This window comes from Martes martes (assembly GCF_963455335.1).
Source record: "Martes martes genome assembly, chromosome: 10".
In the NCBI taxonomy this organism is placed as follows: Eukaryota; Metazoa; Chordata; class Mammalia; order Carnivora; family Mustelidae; genus Martes; species Martes martes.
Window position 1 is genome coordinate 58,547,358 of NC_137898.1, and position 17,259 is coordinate 58,564,616.

At 57.2% G+C, this 17,259-nt stretch overlaps 1 protein-coding gene across 1 annotated transcript in view; it reads right to left on the bottom strand.

Moving 5' to 3' along the window:
• Nucleotides 1-2,219: 2,219 nt before the first annotated feature.
• Nucleotides 2,220-17,259, bottom strand: part of PDE2A (phosphodiesterase 2A) — a 32,408-nt gene continuing 17,368 nt past the window's right edge. Inside the window, exons 5-29 of the mRNA XM_080816043.1 lie at nucleotides 17,096-17,155; nucleotides 16,342-16,495; nucleotides 16,091-16,143; nucleotides 15,830-15,904; nucleotides 15,682-15,723; nucleotides 15,069-15,137; nucleotides 14,708-14,838; nucleotides 11,642-11,753; nucleotides 11,111-11,150; nucleotides 10,921-10,984; nucleotides 10,398-10,470; nucleotides 10,073-10,250; nucleotides 9,715-9,827; nucleotides 8,965-9,042; nucleotides 8,001-8,123; nucleotides 7,370-7,440; nucleotides 6,988-7,110; nucleotides 6,559-6,646; nucleotides 6,255-6,302; nucleotides 5,118-5,192; nucleotides 4,935-5,034; nucleotides 4,560-4,672; nucleotides 4,150-4,188; nucleotides 3,908-4,014; nucleotides 2,220-3,627 (exon numbers count right to left, since the gene is read on the bottom strand). Coding sequence (XP_080672169.1) covers nucleotides 3,417-3,627; nucleotides 3,908-4,014; nucleotides 4,150-4,188; nucleotides 4,560-4,672; nucleotides 4,935-5,034; nucleotides 5,118-5,192; nucleotides 6,255-6,302; nucleotides 6,559-6,646; nucleotides 6,988-7,110; nucleotides 7,370-7,440; nucleotides 8,001-8,123; nucleotides 8,965-9,042; nucleotides 9,715-9,827; nucleotides 10,073-10,250; nucleotides 10,398-10,470; nucleotides 10,921-10,984; nucleotides 11,111-11,150; nucleotides 11,642-11,753; nucleotides 14,708-14,838; nucleotides 15,069-15,137; nucleotides 15,682-15,723; nucleotides 15,830-15,904; nucleotides 16,091-16,143; nucleotides 16,342-16,495; nucleotides 17,096-17,155 — 2,340 coding nt within the window. The 3' untranslated portion in view covers nucleotides 2,220-3,416. The remainder of the gene's footprint in view (nucleotides 3,628-3,907; nucleotides 4,015-4,149; nucleotides 4,189-4,559; nucleotides 4,673-4,934; nucleotides 5,035-5,117; nucleotides 5,193-6,254; nucleotides 6,303-6,558; nucleotides 6,647-6,987; nucleotides 7,111-7,369; nucleotides 7,441-8,000; nucleotides 8,124-8,964; nucleotides 9,043-9,714; nucleotides 9,828-10,072; nucleotides 10,251-10,397; nucleotides 10,471-10,920; nucleotides 10,985-11,110; nucleotides 11,151-11,641; nucleotides 11,754-14,707; nucleotides 14,839-15,068; nucleotides 15,138-15,681; nucleotides 15,724-15,829; nucleotides 15,905-16,090; nucleotides 16,144-16,341; nucleotides 16,496-17,095; nucleotides 17,156-17,259) is intronic.

A 17,259-nucleotide genomic window follows, 5' to 3' on the forward strand; every position in this document is an offset into this window, starting at 1 on the left:
ACAGCTGCCCCGCCCATCTTCCCTCGAGCTCACCTCCTGCCCGGGGCGCCACACCCCCCGGTGGTCGTTGCGGGTGAGAGAGGCCCTGAGCCTCCACCCGGAGTGGTTCATGGGGCCGCGTGGATCCACCTTCCAGGCCACCTCCCAGGCTTCCCTTGGCCCTCACCTCCACCCAATTGGTCACCTGCCAATCCTACAGGCCTTAAATTCCTTCCTCCCTCCCAGGCCAGCCCAGAGAACCCAGAGCACGGAGAATCAGCTCTAGAGGGATCCCTGCCTCATCTTCTTTTTCTGCTTCCCAGCAGGATCTTTCTAAAATGCAGGTCCAGGAGCACCTGGGTGGTTCAGTGGGTTAAAGCCTCTGCCTTTGGCTCAGGTCATGATCCCGGGGTCCTGGGATCAAGCCCCACATCGGGCTCTCTGCTTGGTCGGGAGCCTGCTTCCCTTCCTCTCTCTCTGCCCGTCTCTCTGCCTACTTGTGATCTCTGTCAAATAAATAAATAAAATCTTTAAAAAAATAAAAAAATAAAATGCAGGTCCAAGTCACTCCTCTACTGCAAACTTTCCCTGGCTTCCCCACTGCCCCTGAGGTCAAACCAAACTTCCCGGCCTAGCATTCAAGGCCCTTCCTGATCTTCCCTCTGTCTCTTCATTCATTGTGTGCCTTCATATGAGCAGTCCCTTCTACCACGACCGCCTGCCCCCTTGTCCCCACGGGAAAACAATACCTGCTCATCTTCCAGACCTCCCTGCCTTTCCTCAGGGTTGTGATCCTGCCCGGGGCCCCATGGTCAAGAGTCCCGTAGGGTTGTCACGTCCTGTGACCATATCTCCCTGGCCAGGCTGTTAGACCTTCCAGAACAGTGACAAGGACAGTTAGCTCTGGGCCTCAGCAAAGGCATGAAGAAATATTTGTGAGCTGTTTGCTCAACTGGGTGGCGAGGAAGGATCTGTCACAGCATGGGCCTCAAATGGGATTAGATGTCCTCAAGGGAGGGTTGAGCTGGGGACAGACAACAGATGCAGGGACGGGGAGCGAGATCCCTGCAGTGTGCACACAGGCTGTGCTTGGTAGAAGAGGGACACACATTCAGGGTTGGGGGGAGGGGAGGGGAATCACAGGCAGAGACGCACCTGTGCCAACACACACTGATGCCAGGGTCAGCTGCACATTGTTAGAACAGCCAGCCCCTATCAGCAAGGGGCCTGCTGGGCACTGACCTGCCCCTACCTGGGGGTCCACTGGTCAGCCTGGGTCCTGTGCTGAGAGAAGACAGGGACAGATTGGGAGAGCCCAAAGTGGGGGCTGGGCAGGGAAGGGGACTGGACCCAAGCTCCTAAGGGAAAGCTAGGTGCCCTACAACCATCCAGCCCAGAATAGCAGGTACCAAACCATGAGAAATAGGTTCTGTGGTCCCAAAGGCTGGCACCCGGAGCACCGCCAGTGGTCACAGAATGGCCCTAACCATCTCCTCCCAGCCCTCCTTTCCTCTCTGTCCTAGGAAAGGAAATCCCAGTGTTGAGCACTGAACGTATCAAGCTTTACTGATCTGGACAAGATGAACAAGAGAGGAAATGGGGAGGAGAGGGGGTGTAGGCAAGAGAGGGCAGGGTGTAGACATTTTACCCATCTGAGCCTGCTGCTGTTCCAGTCTGGGCTCTGCCTCTCTCCCTGCAGACTGAAACATGCTCACAACCAGAAAAGCAGGGAAGCAAATCCGCAGACACAACTCGGGCTGTATCTGGTGTAGAGTCAGACTCAGGGGCACTTTCTCGGCAGGACTTATGGGGACACAGATGGGGAAGGCCCAGAGGGGTTTCAGAGGTCTAGGCTCTGGCTGGGTGGGCACTCATGACCAGTAGGTCAGCAGACACAGGGTTTAGGACAAGCTCTAGGCGGCCTGCTTCAGCCTAGTTCTTTCTTCCCAGGCGGCCAGCTTCAGCCCAATTCTTTCTTCCCAGCTCACAGTCTCTGCCAGGCAGCATGTCCCTCACTGCTCCAGGCCCAGGCTTCCTCATCCACCGTCCGCCTCTAAGCCCCATGGTGTGGTAGAGGACTGGTCCAGGGGGTACCCAAACAGGTCTGTGACTCTCCTAGAAGAGGAGCTACGCACGAGTGGTGGGGGCTCCGGTAGCCGAGGAGTTCTAAAGAGCTTTAGCTGGCCCCAATTCTGTCTCCCCCATCCCCATGCACAGTATCTGGAAATAGCCCCATGGGAGAGGGTTGGTAGAAAGAAATAGATTTATTCTCATGTACAAAGCGGTCAGCCCACGGGACCATATACAACAGTTGCACAGAATCCTAGAAAAACGCATCTCTCTAAAGGCAACTCAGAATAGGTAAGGCAGGTGGCCCCCCTCCCCCCACCCCACAACACATACAGAACAACACAGAGAAGAGAGAAGCCAGCAGCCGGGCTGACCCAAGAGGCCCGGCCCTATGGGGGTCTCCCAAGCCCCAGGGCACGGGTAGATATGGCCTTGAAGAAGATAGGAGCCCTGCTAGGGCCGCGGCAGCCCTCTCTGGCTGCAGGGAGGGGGAAGGGACTTAGGCTAAGAGGGGGGACACTCAGGGGGCCCCTGAGGGACTCAGGGTCGGCTCTCTGCCCTAGGGTTGCAGGGACATTCCACGGCTTCTCCTGGGACTCCACAGAGCCAAGGGGACTTTGATCTAAAAGGGGTCTTAGAAAATGGATTGTCTCACTCTCCTGTCTCACCCACACAGGGGAAGTCACTTGCCCAAGGTCACACAGTCAGGAGGAAGCATTATTGACTCAACTGGCACCTGTCTTCCAGCCCCAGGCTCCTTCCTGCCCACCATTCCCATCCTGCTTTCTTCCTGAGCCCCCTCTGCCCAGAGCCCTGAGCTGGCCCTCTGGCAGCTTCCGTGTGGGGCCCGGGCAGCCCAGTTCCCAATGCTCACCACAATTATAGTGGCGATCCTTAGGGTCACCTTCAGCCTCGTGGCTATTTCTAGCCACCCACTAGAATTAATGACCGTTTCTAAGACCCACTCCCTGCTCACTGAGATGTCCCACCTCCTTGCAAGAGAACCCTGAAAGAGGGAAGAGGGCCAGATCAGGTGAGGCAGGAATGGGGCCCAGGAGAAACCATCCAGGCTGCCTCAGAAGGACTTGCCAAGATGTGGTCAGGGCTGCAGAGCGGGTCCCATTGCTTCTCATTCCCCCCTGCGCTCTCAGAGGGCAAATGACAAAGTCTTGGTGAGGCTGGAAGTCTTGCTTCCATTATAAGGACAAGAAAGCTGAGGCCCAGGAAGGTCGGTGCTTGCCCAGGGTCGCACGGTAAGTCCTGGCTTAGGACCTAGGACCTGTGGCTCTGGTCCCAGGACACCGGGGCCAAGCCAGTGCAGGGCTGTTAAGAGGAGGCCTGGGCAGGGAAGGGTCCCGGGGCAGGGCTCATTCAGCATCAAGGCTGCAGCAGCCGTTGACGGGGGCCCTGGTGCCATCCAGCTCAGGCACCTCATACTCCTCGTCCAGGAAGTCCAGTGAGTTGTTGCTCGGGAGGCCGCGGATGGTGAACTTGTGAGACACCTTGGTCCAGTGCTCACGGTTAGAGGCCACGCGCTCGTACAGCTCTGCTGCCTTGGGGAACAGGTCCTGCAGCAGCCTGGGGGTGCAAGGGCGCAGGGGCAGGGCAGAAGTCAGACTGTGAGTAGCAAGGGCAATGCGGGCTATCCTGCAGGTGTAACTTGCACCTGAGTATGAGGCCTGGGACAGGATGCTCAAGGAGAGCGTGAACTGAAGGCCTCATGTAAGGGCCAGAAAAGGATGGCTGGGCCCAGAGGCCTCGGGGTGCGTCAGCTGGAGCTCAGAAGCTCAGTCCCTGGGTCTGCCGCAGCCAGCCCCAACCCCTCAGCAGGCACCCACCTCCCCCCAAACTCTCTCACTTGTAGATGGGCATTGCGATGTGCTCCATGAAGCTGATCTGCAGCTCAGGGATATAGGCCTTCTCCCGGTCCATCATCTCCATCGGCCTGTTGCCCATGGCCTTCTCCTGTAGGCAGCAAGTTGTCAGGCCCAGCCCCTTCTCCCTCAGTCAGGCACCAGGAAGAAACTAACCCAGCCCTTCCCAGCCCCAGGCCAGGGACCCTCCCCGCAACCTGGACACCCAGGGTTATGCCCCACATACCAAGTCTCCCTGGGAGAAGAACTCTTTGTAGATCAGCTCCTGAAAGGCCAGCACTCTCATTACACTCTGTGCATGGGCTCCCTCTACGTGAGCTCCTCTACAGCTCATTCCCAAGATGGCAAACTGAGGCAGCCCTCAGCCCCACCTCAGGCCCAGTTTGGCAGGGGGATAGCCCCAGATGGGATCAAGTGGCTGCATTCTGGCCACCCTTCCACCAGCCACTGACTTGCAGTGTGACACCCAGTGAGTCCATGCCCCTCTCTGAATCTCCCCATCTGTCGCCCTGAACTGATATAGGTTTCTATCTCCCCAAAACTGAGCCAGACTGAGCTTGGCCCAGAGAGGGTGTCTGGGCTGCAGGAGCCACACAGAACTGGGCAGGCAGCTTCTCAGGGAGGGGCAGCACTTACAGCAATCTTCCTGGTTGTCTTCCAGCCCTTGGTCTGGTCAGAGAGGTCACAGGAGGTCATAAGGAGGCAGAGGAGGAGGCTGTGGTGCTGCTTGTTGGTCCGGTCATAACCCACTATTGGGGAGAAGGTGGGGTCAAGGACCCAGGCCCCTCTGTCTGAGGGCAAGACCCCAGGGCCCACCCTCCATGCGTGGCTCAGGAAATCCAGCACCCTGGATGGGACCCAAAGGGCTGGGTACTGGATCTGCCTGGGTCTGGTGGCTCGATGCTAGGCAGAGGAGCGGGGGGTGTCTAAACCCCCAGAGCTGCTCTGCAGGCACATCACCCTCTTGGTGGTCCTTCCCCAACCCCAAGGCCTGGGGTTAACAGCGGGCACCTTCAGCCATCTTCTGGAGGTCTTTGAAGATGCGAAGGTGATGGGCCAGGTCGGTGGCCAAGATGATGTCCCGCATCAGGTCCAGCATACGCTGATAGTCCTGGGCCGGGGCGGGGAGACTGTCAAGGCCTCTTGCCAGACACCTCCACCCACTCCCTCGGCTCCTTCCCCTGACCCCATTACCTTCCGGGAGAAGTGGTCGAAGATGTTGCAACCATGGGTGTTGAGGATGGCGATGGCCTGAGCGAAGTGGTGTCTCTGGGGAGGGGGGAGAGGAAAGATGGGGACCCAGTGGGGACTGGGAGCACTGTTCACTGCTGACCCCAAGAGAGGTAGCAGGCCTGGTACAGCTCCAGCCCCCCAAGGTGAGCACAGCAGGCAGACCCAGGGAGTCTGGGGACCTGGTTCCCATTCTGGGCTCTGTTGCGGGCCTCTGTGTGACACTGGGCAAGTCCCTGCAGGCCCTGAGCCTCAGGTCCCTCAGCTGTCACATGGAGGGACACAACCAGGCAAACTCTGAGAGCCTCTCAAACTGGAGCGATTCTGAAATGATCCCCCAGAGTCCTAGACACTAATTCATGCAGCAAACATTTGTTTGCTGACAAAGAAAGGCAGTGATGAGGTGAGGGCAAGGCCCCTGTCTCTAGATGCTGATGGGCTGTCACTCGGAGGAGCAGCAGGCTTAGCCCAGGGCACAGCGGGCAAAAGCAGGGCTGCCAGGCGGCCTCCTGGGAGGGAGTGAGCCCCTTGTCTCCCAGGGGCATGCAAGCAGGGGCAGTCTCCAGAAGGGTGTTGTGGCGGGGGGGTGGGGGTGCAGCGTGGGGCAAGGTGACCTTGAAAGTTTGACTTCTACTGTGTGCCAAGCCCTGTGCCAAGGGCAGAGAATTCAGAGACATCTCAGATTTTGTCACTGCCCCAAGGAGCTTCCATCTGGGGGGTGGACAGACCCAATTCAAACAACCTAAGGCAAAACTGGGAGTGACAGGGGCAGAGCCATCCTAGGCCTGGTGGGGAGCAGGATGCACAGGGCATTCCCAGACACGCAAAGAGAAACATGCTAAATACAAGTCCTCCCTGTGCAAACCTGGGCTCGGGCAGAATCTGAAGGCTGACTCACACCCCCATCCACACCGGCACCTCTCCACACCCATCCAGCCAAAGGAACCAGACATGCCCTGGGCACGGGGGTGGTGACAGTCCGCAGGGCCTGTCTGGAGAGCAGGGCTTGGGAATAGGAGCAGCTGGGTCACAGTCTAACTACGTAAGTCACAAGCCTTAAGAGGATGATGGGTACAGGGATATTAGGTAGAACGGTGGTACCTCCATGACAGAGCCCTCGGAGCTGTAGAGCGCAGCCAGCACAGATTTCTGGAAGAATCCCGGAAATCTCCATCACTCCTCACATCCAGATGTAAGTGCCGGCCACGTTAGGCTAGGCATTGCCTTGTCCTCCCTGCCCCTTACGACTCTCCCATCTTAGAGCCCTTGCAAAGCCTCGGGGAGCCTCCTCCCAGCTCTAAACCACCTCCTGGTCTCAGCAGCTCCCACCTCCCCTCAGGATGCAGGGCTGAGACTCCCAGACACCCCCAGGACGGTGCCCCCTATGGGGAGGGCAGAGTCTCACCGAGGCCACCTGGAAGGAGTTGTTTGTGCCTCTGTGGTCCAGGTCATGACACATGCAGGAAATAAACAAGGCGAAGATCTCGATGTCCCTGGTTGGGAGGCAGTGGGGAGAGGGAGATCAGCCCCCTCCCACACAGCCAGAGGAAGAATGGCTGCATGAGTTGCCTGGGAGCCACCAGACAGGACTCGGGACGCCTGGGTCCCCTTCCTGGAAAGCAGCCCTGATTTGGAGTTTCATAGGCTCATTGTTCCAGGCGTATGTGACTGTGAGCAAGTCCCACCTGGAAAACAGAGGACTACGCAACCTTCGTCACAACACCCTTAGGAGGATCCCAGGAGGTGGTGCATGTTGGGGGCCTGCCACACTGGGAAGGGGACTCCAGCAGCTGCCAGACGTTGGTGGGGAGGAGAGGTTGGCGCAGTCACTCACTCGAGGTAGTTGGAGAGCTCCAGATTCTTGTAGAGCAAGTAGCAGAAGTGGGAGACAGAAAAGGCGTGCATCCAGTTGTGGTAGGGGGGATCCCGGTAGCCCTTCTTCACCATCAGACAGAACCTGGGGGGAGGAGAGAGAGCAGCAGAGGGGCCTCAGGCTCTCCTCCTCCAGGAAGCCCCTCAGGGTCTGCCTTGTCCCATTCCTTTCCTTTACTCATGGTCCCAGGGGCTGGGAATTGCCCCACTCTGACACACTGGGCCACTCCCAGTCATCCTCAGAGACCCCTTCCCAGAGTGCTGGGGCAATGGATATGAGAGTAGAGGACAGAGTAGGGCAAAGCCCGGGGCTCCCCGCCCATGGAGAAGGCTGGGGCACACACCGGGCCAGAGTCGGGCAGTCGATTTTGTAGTTGTTGATGAAATTCATGTCCTGCAGCATGCTCAGAATGGCCTGGAGAGAGCAAAAGGGGGGGATCAGAAGGACTGTCAGTTTTGAAATTACTCCCCTGCCTTGGGCCTTCTTGAAGCCTACAGAATTTTGGAATCTTAGAGCTTTAGATCTGAACCAGAGAACCATTAAAACAACAATAACAACAACAACAACAACAACAAAAACCCCCGAAAACCAAAAACCAAAACCCAGAGAACCACGAAATGGTAGAGCCAAGCATTCTCAGAGCCATGAGCTTTCAGAAATGGGATCTAAGAACTCTTGTAACCAAGTTCACACAAAATCTTAGAAAACCACGGAGGGCCTGCTAACCCTGAGACCACACACCCTGGGCATTGATGGTTCTGGGGCAGCCTTAGGCGGTCATCCAGTCCAGCCCCTGAGCCCTGAGAAGGCCCCATGGTCCATGCTGGCAGACCACATGCCCACTCCATCTCCAAGGGAGGCTCTCTAGTCTTTGGTGATGATGGTCTTGCCAGGAAGCTCCTGTCCACATCTAACTTAAATCTCTGGCTGACATCCTCCACCTCTTACAGTCAAATGGGGAAGGGCCAACTCACCATGGAAGTGTCATCCTCGGGCAGAGAGCGAGGGGTGTAGGTGAAACTGGCAAAGTTGGAGTCAATGGCAGCCACAGGCTGGATTCCGTCATGGAGGAGTTTGGTGTATTCATCATCAGAGACCTAGAGGGGACCAACCAGAGTGTTAGAGGATGGCCTCCACCCCGACCCAGTGTCCTCATCCTCAAAATCCCATAGTGAGGGGGACCCCCCACCCAAAATGCACCCTCACTGGGCAAGAGATCCCCATTGTCCAGCCCACCTACTATGCCTCCTTGCCCATGAGAAACCCTATCTGTAACAGCCTATCCTCAGCAAAGACAGAGAACACCCCTTCACGATACCCCCCAAATAACGCCAGCCTTTCACAGACACTAACTTGAGGGTTCCTTCCTTCAGGGGGAATGTCCCAGAGTCTAACCTCAGTCCTTCCAACCACAGCTTTGACCCTACGCACAAAGTCTGGGACCCTTTGATTTGGACATAGGTGAGAGGAAAATGACCACCACACACTTTGAACTAAAGCCTGGGACCGTTTTTCTGAAACTGAGTCTGGGAATGAGACAAGCTATCAGCAGACTGTGGAGGACTGTAGGACCACAGTACCTAGGGGAGCTGGCGGAGGGCCCTGAGTGAGCTTCCTAGCCTTCAGTGATTCTTAAGTTGGGAGTTCTCCCCAAATGTGGGGAACATCAGGCTGAACCAAGTTCCTCCCTGGGCTGGGTCCTGCTGCCAGCCTTGGGGCTAAACCAGAACCTGCTTGAAAGAGGCTGCCTTGAAGGAAAGCAGGAGAACAGGAGGCCTGCCATTGCTCTGGGTCTATTCTTATCTTTAAGAGAGGGCAATCAGAAAACCCAGGCTGGTCCTGAGCCCCTGAGGATCTGGGAAGTAGGGAAGAAACAGGTGGGTTGCAGGAGACCCCGGGATCCTGAAAAGAAGGATAGAGACTCCGTGTAGGCCTCACCTTCATGTGGTACATCATCATCTCGTTGGCTAGGTGGCTGCGATACTGGGCCTCATTCACTTTCTTGTATAGGAGGGACTGGGGGAGAGAAGGAAAGATGGGGCTCAAGCAAAGTGGCTATGAAATCTCAGAATGCCCAGGACAGGGACAAAGGGGTCAGACAGAACCCCCTTCCTGTCCCATGCTGACCCTAGTCCGAGCCTTCAATCTCCAGCCCAGAGTAGGGAGCCCCCTCGGATTTCCCCCCAAACCTCCCTCCTCTTGCTCCTCCTCCCCAGGTCCTCTTGGCATTTGATCTGGTACTTTGCACCCCCTCCTGAGCCTGCCCCAGTCTTCAGTCATGGAGTCTGAGTCCCAAAGCAGGGAAAGAGAAGCAAGGAAGTGGGAGAGCCTCAGGAACCTAGTGGTTGGCTTCCCTGAGCCAGAACTGCCAATTCTGGAAAATGAGACCCAACGTTTCCCAAAAAGAAGCTAACCAGGGGCTTGGGTTGAGGTTGCTTTGGGAAGGGACGGGCAATAATGACAACTGGAGTCTTCCTTGATCCTAGAAGGCTAACACGACAAGATAGTAAATAGTAATAGTAACCTGATTTTCAGATGGGAAACAGGCCAGAGGTGACCAGCAGGCACTGTAGGCTGTACAGTGACCCAGAGCAGAACTCCAAGTCACAGACCCGTGCTCTGGACAAAGTCAATGAGGAGAGGATAACAGAAGGTCCTGCACTGGCTCTAGGCCCCGTCCCCACTCACATGGGCTATGCTGATGCCACAGTAGATGGAGAAGGCTGTCGCCAAGTCCTCATCGAACTTGCTGAACCATGGTCCGTTAATCTTGTTCACCAGCTCGGCCACACCGATGACCTCTGGGGACCAGAGAGGGGCTAGCACCAGCCGCTGAGTGTGTCCGGTGGCGTCTGCCCTCCCAGGGTGTCCTCAAGGGACGTCCCGGCCTGGGTAACTGCAAGGCCTTTCTGCTCTGGGACTCTAGGACGGTGGGGAAGGGTCGCCAACCCTCCGCTCGGCTCCGCCCCATCCTGCTCAGGCCCCGCCCCCTCGCCCCGCCCCGCCCCGCCCCGCCCCGCTTCCCATAGCCGCCGGGAGCTCGCACCCTGGTTCTCGTTCTTGATGGGGAAGCAGAGGATGTTGCGCGTGCGGAAGCCTGTGCTGTCGTCCACGCCGCGGTAGAAAAGCGGGTGCGCGTACGCGTCTGGGATGTTCAGGATCTGGCCGGTGGTTGCCACGTGGCCCGCAATGCCCTGGTCAGCCGGGATGCGGATCTCGTAGCTCTGCCGGGGCGGTAACGGAGTAGGGAGGAAGTCAGCGGCCCGCCAGGGAGCAGACCGTCGACTGTCCCTTCTGCTCCCTGGCCGCCCTGCGGACTCCTGGCTCCCAGAACCACGGCCACACCCGCCCTCCGCGCTGCCGCGCCTCACCTCGTCATCCACCACACCCCCGTCGAACACCTTGGCCACCAGCTCATTCTGGTCCAGCAGGAACACGGAGCAGCTGTGGGGAGATCGCCTCAGTCCACAGCGCCCTGACACCTCTCTCTGACCACCCCCACCCCCTCAATTCTCACGACTTAGGGCAAAGCCCAGATTTCTGAAGCCTGGAAGGAGTGCTCCGTTACGAGACCCTCTGGAGGGCTGGCTGACTCCAGACATAAATTCATCCCAATGATTTTTTTTTTTCCTCTTTGTAGCGGCTACTGTGTGCCAGGCACTGTGTTAGGAGCTGGGGATCCATGGCCAGCAAAGGGAGCCCCCCCCCACTGTCATTGGACGTTACTAGTAAGGGACACAAGCATGAAAGAAAGGATCATACAAAATATGACAGGGTCCCACAAGGAAGCAGTTAGCGGGGGGGGGGGGGTAGGAAAAGGAAAAAGGGGATGAGGCCTGAGGACTGGGGCCTCTGCTGCCCCACCCTGAGGTAGATTCGCTTAGATTCGCTTACATCTCAGCATTGCTGAGGTTTCTGGCCTCTGTGATGATCTCCTGGAGCAGGACAGAGACATCATCTGTGGGTGGGAGAAGCGTGTACGGCAGTGATGAGACCAGGCTAGAGTGCCAAGAAAAGCCTTCTCACCTTTCCTCCCCAAAACGCCCACCCCAAAGCTGGGCATGGAGGAGGACAGTTCACTCACCCAGGTGAGTGAAGAGGTTCTTTGCCACTTGGAGAAGAGCCTGGAATGGAGAGAATGAAGATCGTAGGGGTTGGCGTTGCAGAGGGGTCTCCCTCTCCAGCCCCCTGCCTCCAATATTTCCAGAGTCTTCTCATTCCTCCTCTAGGGCTCTCTGGTCATGCTGGGGACTGGCAGAGTCTAATTATATCGTCTGGCTACCAACTGAAGGAGTGGGAAGTACAGCCCCAGTGAAGGAGCACAGTAATCTGGAGTCTCAGGCTCTCCCTCACATCGGGCTCCCGCTGCCCAGATGTTGCTGTAGTACCCAAGTTGAACACTAGAGGACGATCGCACACAGTGCCTGCAGCCAGCCGCGGGCTGGCCTGAGGAGCCACTGACCCACCTCCCTCTTTAAGAAGCCTCCAGGGCACTAGGTAGCTAACCTTCCTGCCATCAGTCCAGAAGGACAGGGGCTTTTCCTTATGGGTGACGCTCTGGGCCTGAGAGCTGGGTGACTTCATCTCCAAGAGAAGCTCATAGTAGGTGACTCACCTGGCACTCACACTTGAGCTTTTGCTCCTTCTGGAAGGCCAGGGTGCTGGTGAGCACAGTGCTCGTGTAGTGGAAGCAGTGCTGGATCACACGCTCATCCTGGTCCGTGAACCTGGGGCAGGGGGCAGGGGTCACCAGAGAGGCAGTGGACAGCGGTCTTCCCTCCCTGTTTCTCCTTGCTTCCATTTCCCCAGGAAGTCCACTCAGAGACGCATTAGCTAAACATCACTCCCCTCTACCCGGGTGCTCGCAGCATAGGCAGCTGAGGCCAGCTTCCCCCTCAGACTGGGGCTTTCTGAGGGGAAGGCTCTAATCCCCCTCAGACCAAAATGTGTTTTCCTCCTCAAACTATTGTTTCTTGAAGCCAGAGCTATGTCCCCTTCCACTGACTTTGGATTTATCCAAACTGAGGTTGGGTCTCCCCCCTCAGACTAGACACTTGCTTGGGCCAGAGCTGGGTATTCTCCTGCTCTTCCCCAGGGGCTGCCAGCCTCAGGGAGGGGCAGTGGTCCCACCCTGTCTTGTCCAGCTTCTGTCACTATCCTACTCTTCCAACTCTGTAGGCTGTGATTTGGTGCCGCCATAAATTCTAAAGTGGCTGTGAGGAGGAGCCCATCTTTCTCAGAGCTAGCTCCCATTTGGCAAGATGGCCCCTAGTCCTGCTGAGGTCATTCAATCTGGCTACCGAGTGATAGGGAGTTCTGTGGGGCTGGATGGACCAAGCTAGGGAGGATCTGCGCTGGAGACATGGGTTAGCCTCTCCAAGTGGGGGCCTTAGGAATGAGGGGGAGAAGCATGCCTCTGAGACCTTGACCTCTCGGCCCCCAGATTTCCCTGCCTAGGCTTCTCCCCATTTTATGGCCGGTCTCGGTGCTCCTTTGCCAAGGTATCCCCCACTCCTGCTGGCTGCCTCATGCTTTGGGTATAGATCCCTGTCCCCACCACCCTATATCCTCTCCCCACCTTCCCTAGCACGGCATGTGAGATCCCTCAGTCTGGTCCCGCTCACCTCTGTCCCCATATCTATGGGTGTCTCTCATACTAAGCCTTACTGAGATCCTCATCATTCTGAGAAAACCTCAGGCTCTTTCACACCTTCACGCTTTTCCCCACACTGTTCACTCTGCCTAGAATACCTTTCCCACTCTCCTCCCTCTCTGCCCTGAAAATAAACTTCAAATCTTGAAGGCAGGGACCATGACTGTGTCATCCAGTGCAGAACTGGTGCCAGAGAGATAAATGGGAGGTGTCTGCTAAGTGCTTTAACTGTATTCTATGTCTTCCCTGGCCACCAGCCCCCTCACGCTCCCAGCCCAAGGGACTCTGAGGTCCCTGTTCTTTGGGCTCCAGGCAGCTTGTCTGCCATCCCTGCTCTGAGCAGAATCCCACCTTGTCTCATACACTCATTCAGCACTCACTCCCTGAAATGTGTGGGATCCAGAGATGGCTACAAAGCTGTCACCAAGCCCCATCCCATTTCCCTTCTGATGCCACCTCTCTTCCAGGCCTAAGGCCATCTCAGAGCCCAGTCCCCCAGCCAGCAGCCAGAGGTCACAGCCCCTGCTGAACCCCCTCCCTCTGCACTCCACTCCCGAGGGGCCTTTCTGAGGCAACCTGACCAGTCCAGGGCTGGACACAGTAGGTGCCCAACGTGTGCTTGCTGAACGATGTAAATGCTCCCACCAGTAGGACGCCAAGAACGGATGACACAGATCCCACACCCTCCCTGCCTCAGCGGGTTCTGCTTCAGCCCCATCTTCACTTCCCCAGGCCTAGCTGCCCTGCCTGCAGAGCTCTGTGCTGGCAGGTCCTGCTCCTCAGGCCTACGACTCCCAGATCTCTGCCTCACCCTTGCAGACACCATGCCCAGGCTTTCTGACATCTCAGTCGTCCCAACATCCCCAGTGTCCACTTTCTGCAGGACCCACAGCCCAGTCTGCTTGCTGGAGCCCCAGGGGCCAAGCGTTTTGTCAGTATGTCTGCATCCTGGAATCAGGACTCACCCCCCACCTGCCTGCTCTTCCCTCCCTGTGCGACTCAGGCACAGTCTGAGAGAGCAGTGGACCCTATGTGGCAGCACTCACATACGGAGCCTGTGCCCAGGACAGACACGGCTCACTGGTCATGGCACCGTTTCTCACTCAGCTAATCTCCATGCTCAGCCCACTCTTGCAAGCAGCTCCTACCAAGTAATGAGCTGGAGTAGGACATGAAATCCATTTACAATACCACTTCTAGACCCCAAATCTGACCTCAGTTCTTGAGAATAGCTTCCTAAGCCTCTTTACCTGACTCTGCCCTTCCCACCACTGTGTTTTCTAGGATTCTTAGAGCTGCCCTGTCAGTGTCTCTACAGTCCTTCAGCTTATCCCAGCCCCCCACCTCTTCCCTTTAGCCCCTGTCCACAGTGTCAGTGGCGCTCTCTGGGTACCAGAGAGTTCACCCACCCCAGAGCACACCACCCCTCCATCAGGGCAGTTTCCAGCAGAAGTGCCAAAAGAGGGTGAAGGCAAGTGGGGGAAAGGTCAGTTCTCTCTAAGAGTAGATAATCCAAACTAGAGGAAGTGGGCAAAAAGAAGGGGAACTCACTTGGACCTCAACATGATTTTATTTTTATTTTTTAAATGATTTTATTTATTTATTTGACAGAGAGAAAGAGAGAGAGAGAGAGAGAGAATAAACAAGCAGGGGGAGTACCAGGCAGAGGGAGAAGGAGAAACAGGTTCCCTGCTGAACAGAGAGCCCAATCTGGGGCTCGATCCCAGGGTCCTGGGATCATGACCTGAGCTGAAGGCAGATGCTTAACGGACTGAGCGACCCAGGCACCCCTCAACATGATTTTAAATAAGCCAAAATGGGTGATGGAGAGTCACCAATGACCTGTGTCTCAGCCAGCAGAAGCTGCAGCACCTTCAGAATCCCCTAGGCTCCTGCACCAACCGTTCAGCCCACCATTGCTGGGACGGTGTCCCCTGCCTGGAGTCTTTCCCCCACTGTGGCCCTAGCAGAGCCCTGCCCAGCCTCTCAGCTCCACCTCCTGATCCACGTCACCCCACCAAGACTCACAGGTCTCCTCCAAGCTTGTTGAAGGCGCAGGCCAAGGCCACCACCTGGTCGGTGGCCCGGCTGATGACAGGGACGCAGAGCATGGCCTGCAGCTCACAGCCCAACATGCTTTGCAGCTGTTGCACATCCTCCTGCAAAGGGGAGGGGTGTCAGGGTGGGGATGGAGGGAGGGAATGTGCTTCGTTCCAAGCCCGCCACCACACCCCGAAACAGGCAGTTCTAAGGGGCTCCTGCGGAATGGGAAGCACTAAACATGGGGGTGGCTTGTCCCTGGGGCTTGTCTCCCCCATTCGCAGGCTGCCTTCTCCCAGAGACCCTGTCCCTTTGCCTCCTCCCCCAGTCCAGCCAGCCCATGGCTTACAGAGGTGAGATCTTTCAGCTGGATAGACTTCTTATCTTCCACCACGTGGCCCAGGCGCCCTGTCGTCAGCTGGGGAGTGAGGAGAGGCTGAGTCAGGGCCCAGCTCTCTCCAAGGTCAGGTGACCTCAGACTCAACCCCCCTCCCAAGTCTGGAAGTTCCAGCAACTTCTTCAGTAAATCCAAACAGTGGATAGAGTCAATACTGGGGAGTTGGGGTGGAAGGTGGGGTGGAGAGAAGTTCTGCTCTTGACCAGAATCCCCTTTAGATGACATTAGGGTCTTCCCTAATTAGAAGAGAGAAAAGCAAACTCCGCAGAGAGTGGAACTCAACAGATTCTAAGAGAGCCAAATCCAGAAATATTTCAACAGAAGTGAACTGGTCCCAAGTAAGCCTTTCTATAGATTGTAAGAGATCTCTCCTAATGGATCCTGTTCATGACAGATTGTGATCTCTCATAACATTTCTAAATAGATTCCAAGATCCAGATAATTCCAGCAGATTCCAAGAGATTCTAGCAGAGATCCCCCTCTCTCTGGCCAGCTCCCTGGAGCCCCTCACTGGCTCTAACTCCTCCCACAGACTCCCAACACTGAGGATGGATGAGAGACTCACCGGAAAGCTGGTTTCCTCCTGTAGCACTTTATCTCCAATGACCTGCGGGGCAAAGTGGCGGCACCGGTTAAAGGGTGGGCAAGGCTGTTCCCCTCGGAGACCCGGGTCCCCGCCCCTGCTCCAATCCACAGTGGACCTGGGCCCTCACCTTACAGGAAAGCTGGAGATTGTCCTCGGACACCAGCAGGAGGCAGCAGCGAGATGCCTGGGTTTCCTGCTGCAGCTGAGAGGCAGAGGGACCAAGGGAGCGGCTGACCGCGGATCTGGGGCCACCCCCACTCCCCACCCTCTCGCCTCTCCGAGGCTCCTCAGGTAGGAGGAGGAGAGGGCGGGGCGCCGGAATCCGATTGAGAAGGGCCCTAGGTCCCTGGAGGACCACCGGGGGCGGGGGAGAAGCACGTGCACTCACGTATTGGAGGACTTTGAGCTGCAGGGAAGAGGCGTCCAGGTCGTAGAGTTCCCCTGCAGTGGGGAGGCGCGGGGCAGAGGGAAGACTCATCGACTTCCCCAGGGGTGCTCCACCTGCCGGCCCGGCCCGTAGACCTCCCTTCCACTTGCCACTCGGGTCCCCCCATCCTGGGCGCGCCCCACCCCATAGGCCCGTCCCTTCCAGGTTAGATCCTGTCGGGCCCCGGGGCCCCGCCCCCGCCGGGTCCTCACCGCACAGCTGTAGGATCTTCTGGTCCCGGTCGGTGTACGTGACGCCGCCCTTCTGGTCTGCCGCCGCCGCCGCCGGGGGGTTCTGGACCGCTTCGGAGGCCGCGCCGAGCCCGCGCTGCTGCAAGGCCTGCACCCTTCGCAGGGCCACCAGGGTCTGGGACAAGCCGAGTGGTCAGGGAGTCACTCGCCCCACCTGTACGACGCTCGCCGCCGCCTGGGGACCTTCGCCTTTGCTCCGTCGTCCTGCGGTGCTCGTTGCCCCCAACCCCCGTCCCAAACAACTCAGCCCTTAGCGCTCCACCCACCCGTGGGCTCCCAGCGCCCCAGGAGCATCCTTCAGTCCTCGAACAGCTAAGGACAGGGTTTGTCCCCTTGGCTGGCCCCCAGACTCTTACTAGACGGGGCAGGGTCAGATTTCTCCGCTTCTCTGGCACTCAGGGAGTTGGAAGGCCTTGTTAAAGTCACAAACTCCTAAAGTCTCAGGATCATTAAGTACATAGTCCTTCCTAAGTATTGACAAGGTATCTGACTTGCCTTATCTCACTGTACCATAAGCAAGTCATGGCTATCCTTATCCTCATTTTCAGATGTGAAACTGAGGCCCAGAGAGGTTAAGTGACTTGCTCAAGGTCACATGGCCCAAAGATGGTGGACAGGAACCCAGGTCTGTCCAGTTCCCTGGCCAGATCATCTTCCTACCAGTTGTGGTGAGGTCTTCAGCAGCCCCCATCTTATCGGCCCTACCCCCACTCACATGCTTCTCCACCGCCTGCAGGCTCCACTCTTCACTGTCGCTCAGCTGGCCACAGTGCACCTGAAGGAATATGAGAGGGGGACCACCGGTGACCTCCCCTAGGCTGTCCCATGCCCAGCACACACCTGTCACTACCAACACATCCACACCCGAGTCTGTGGGCC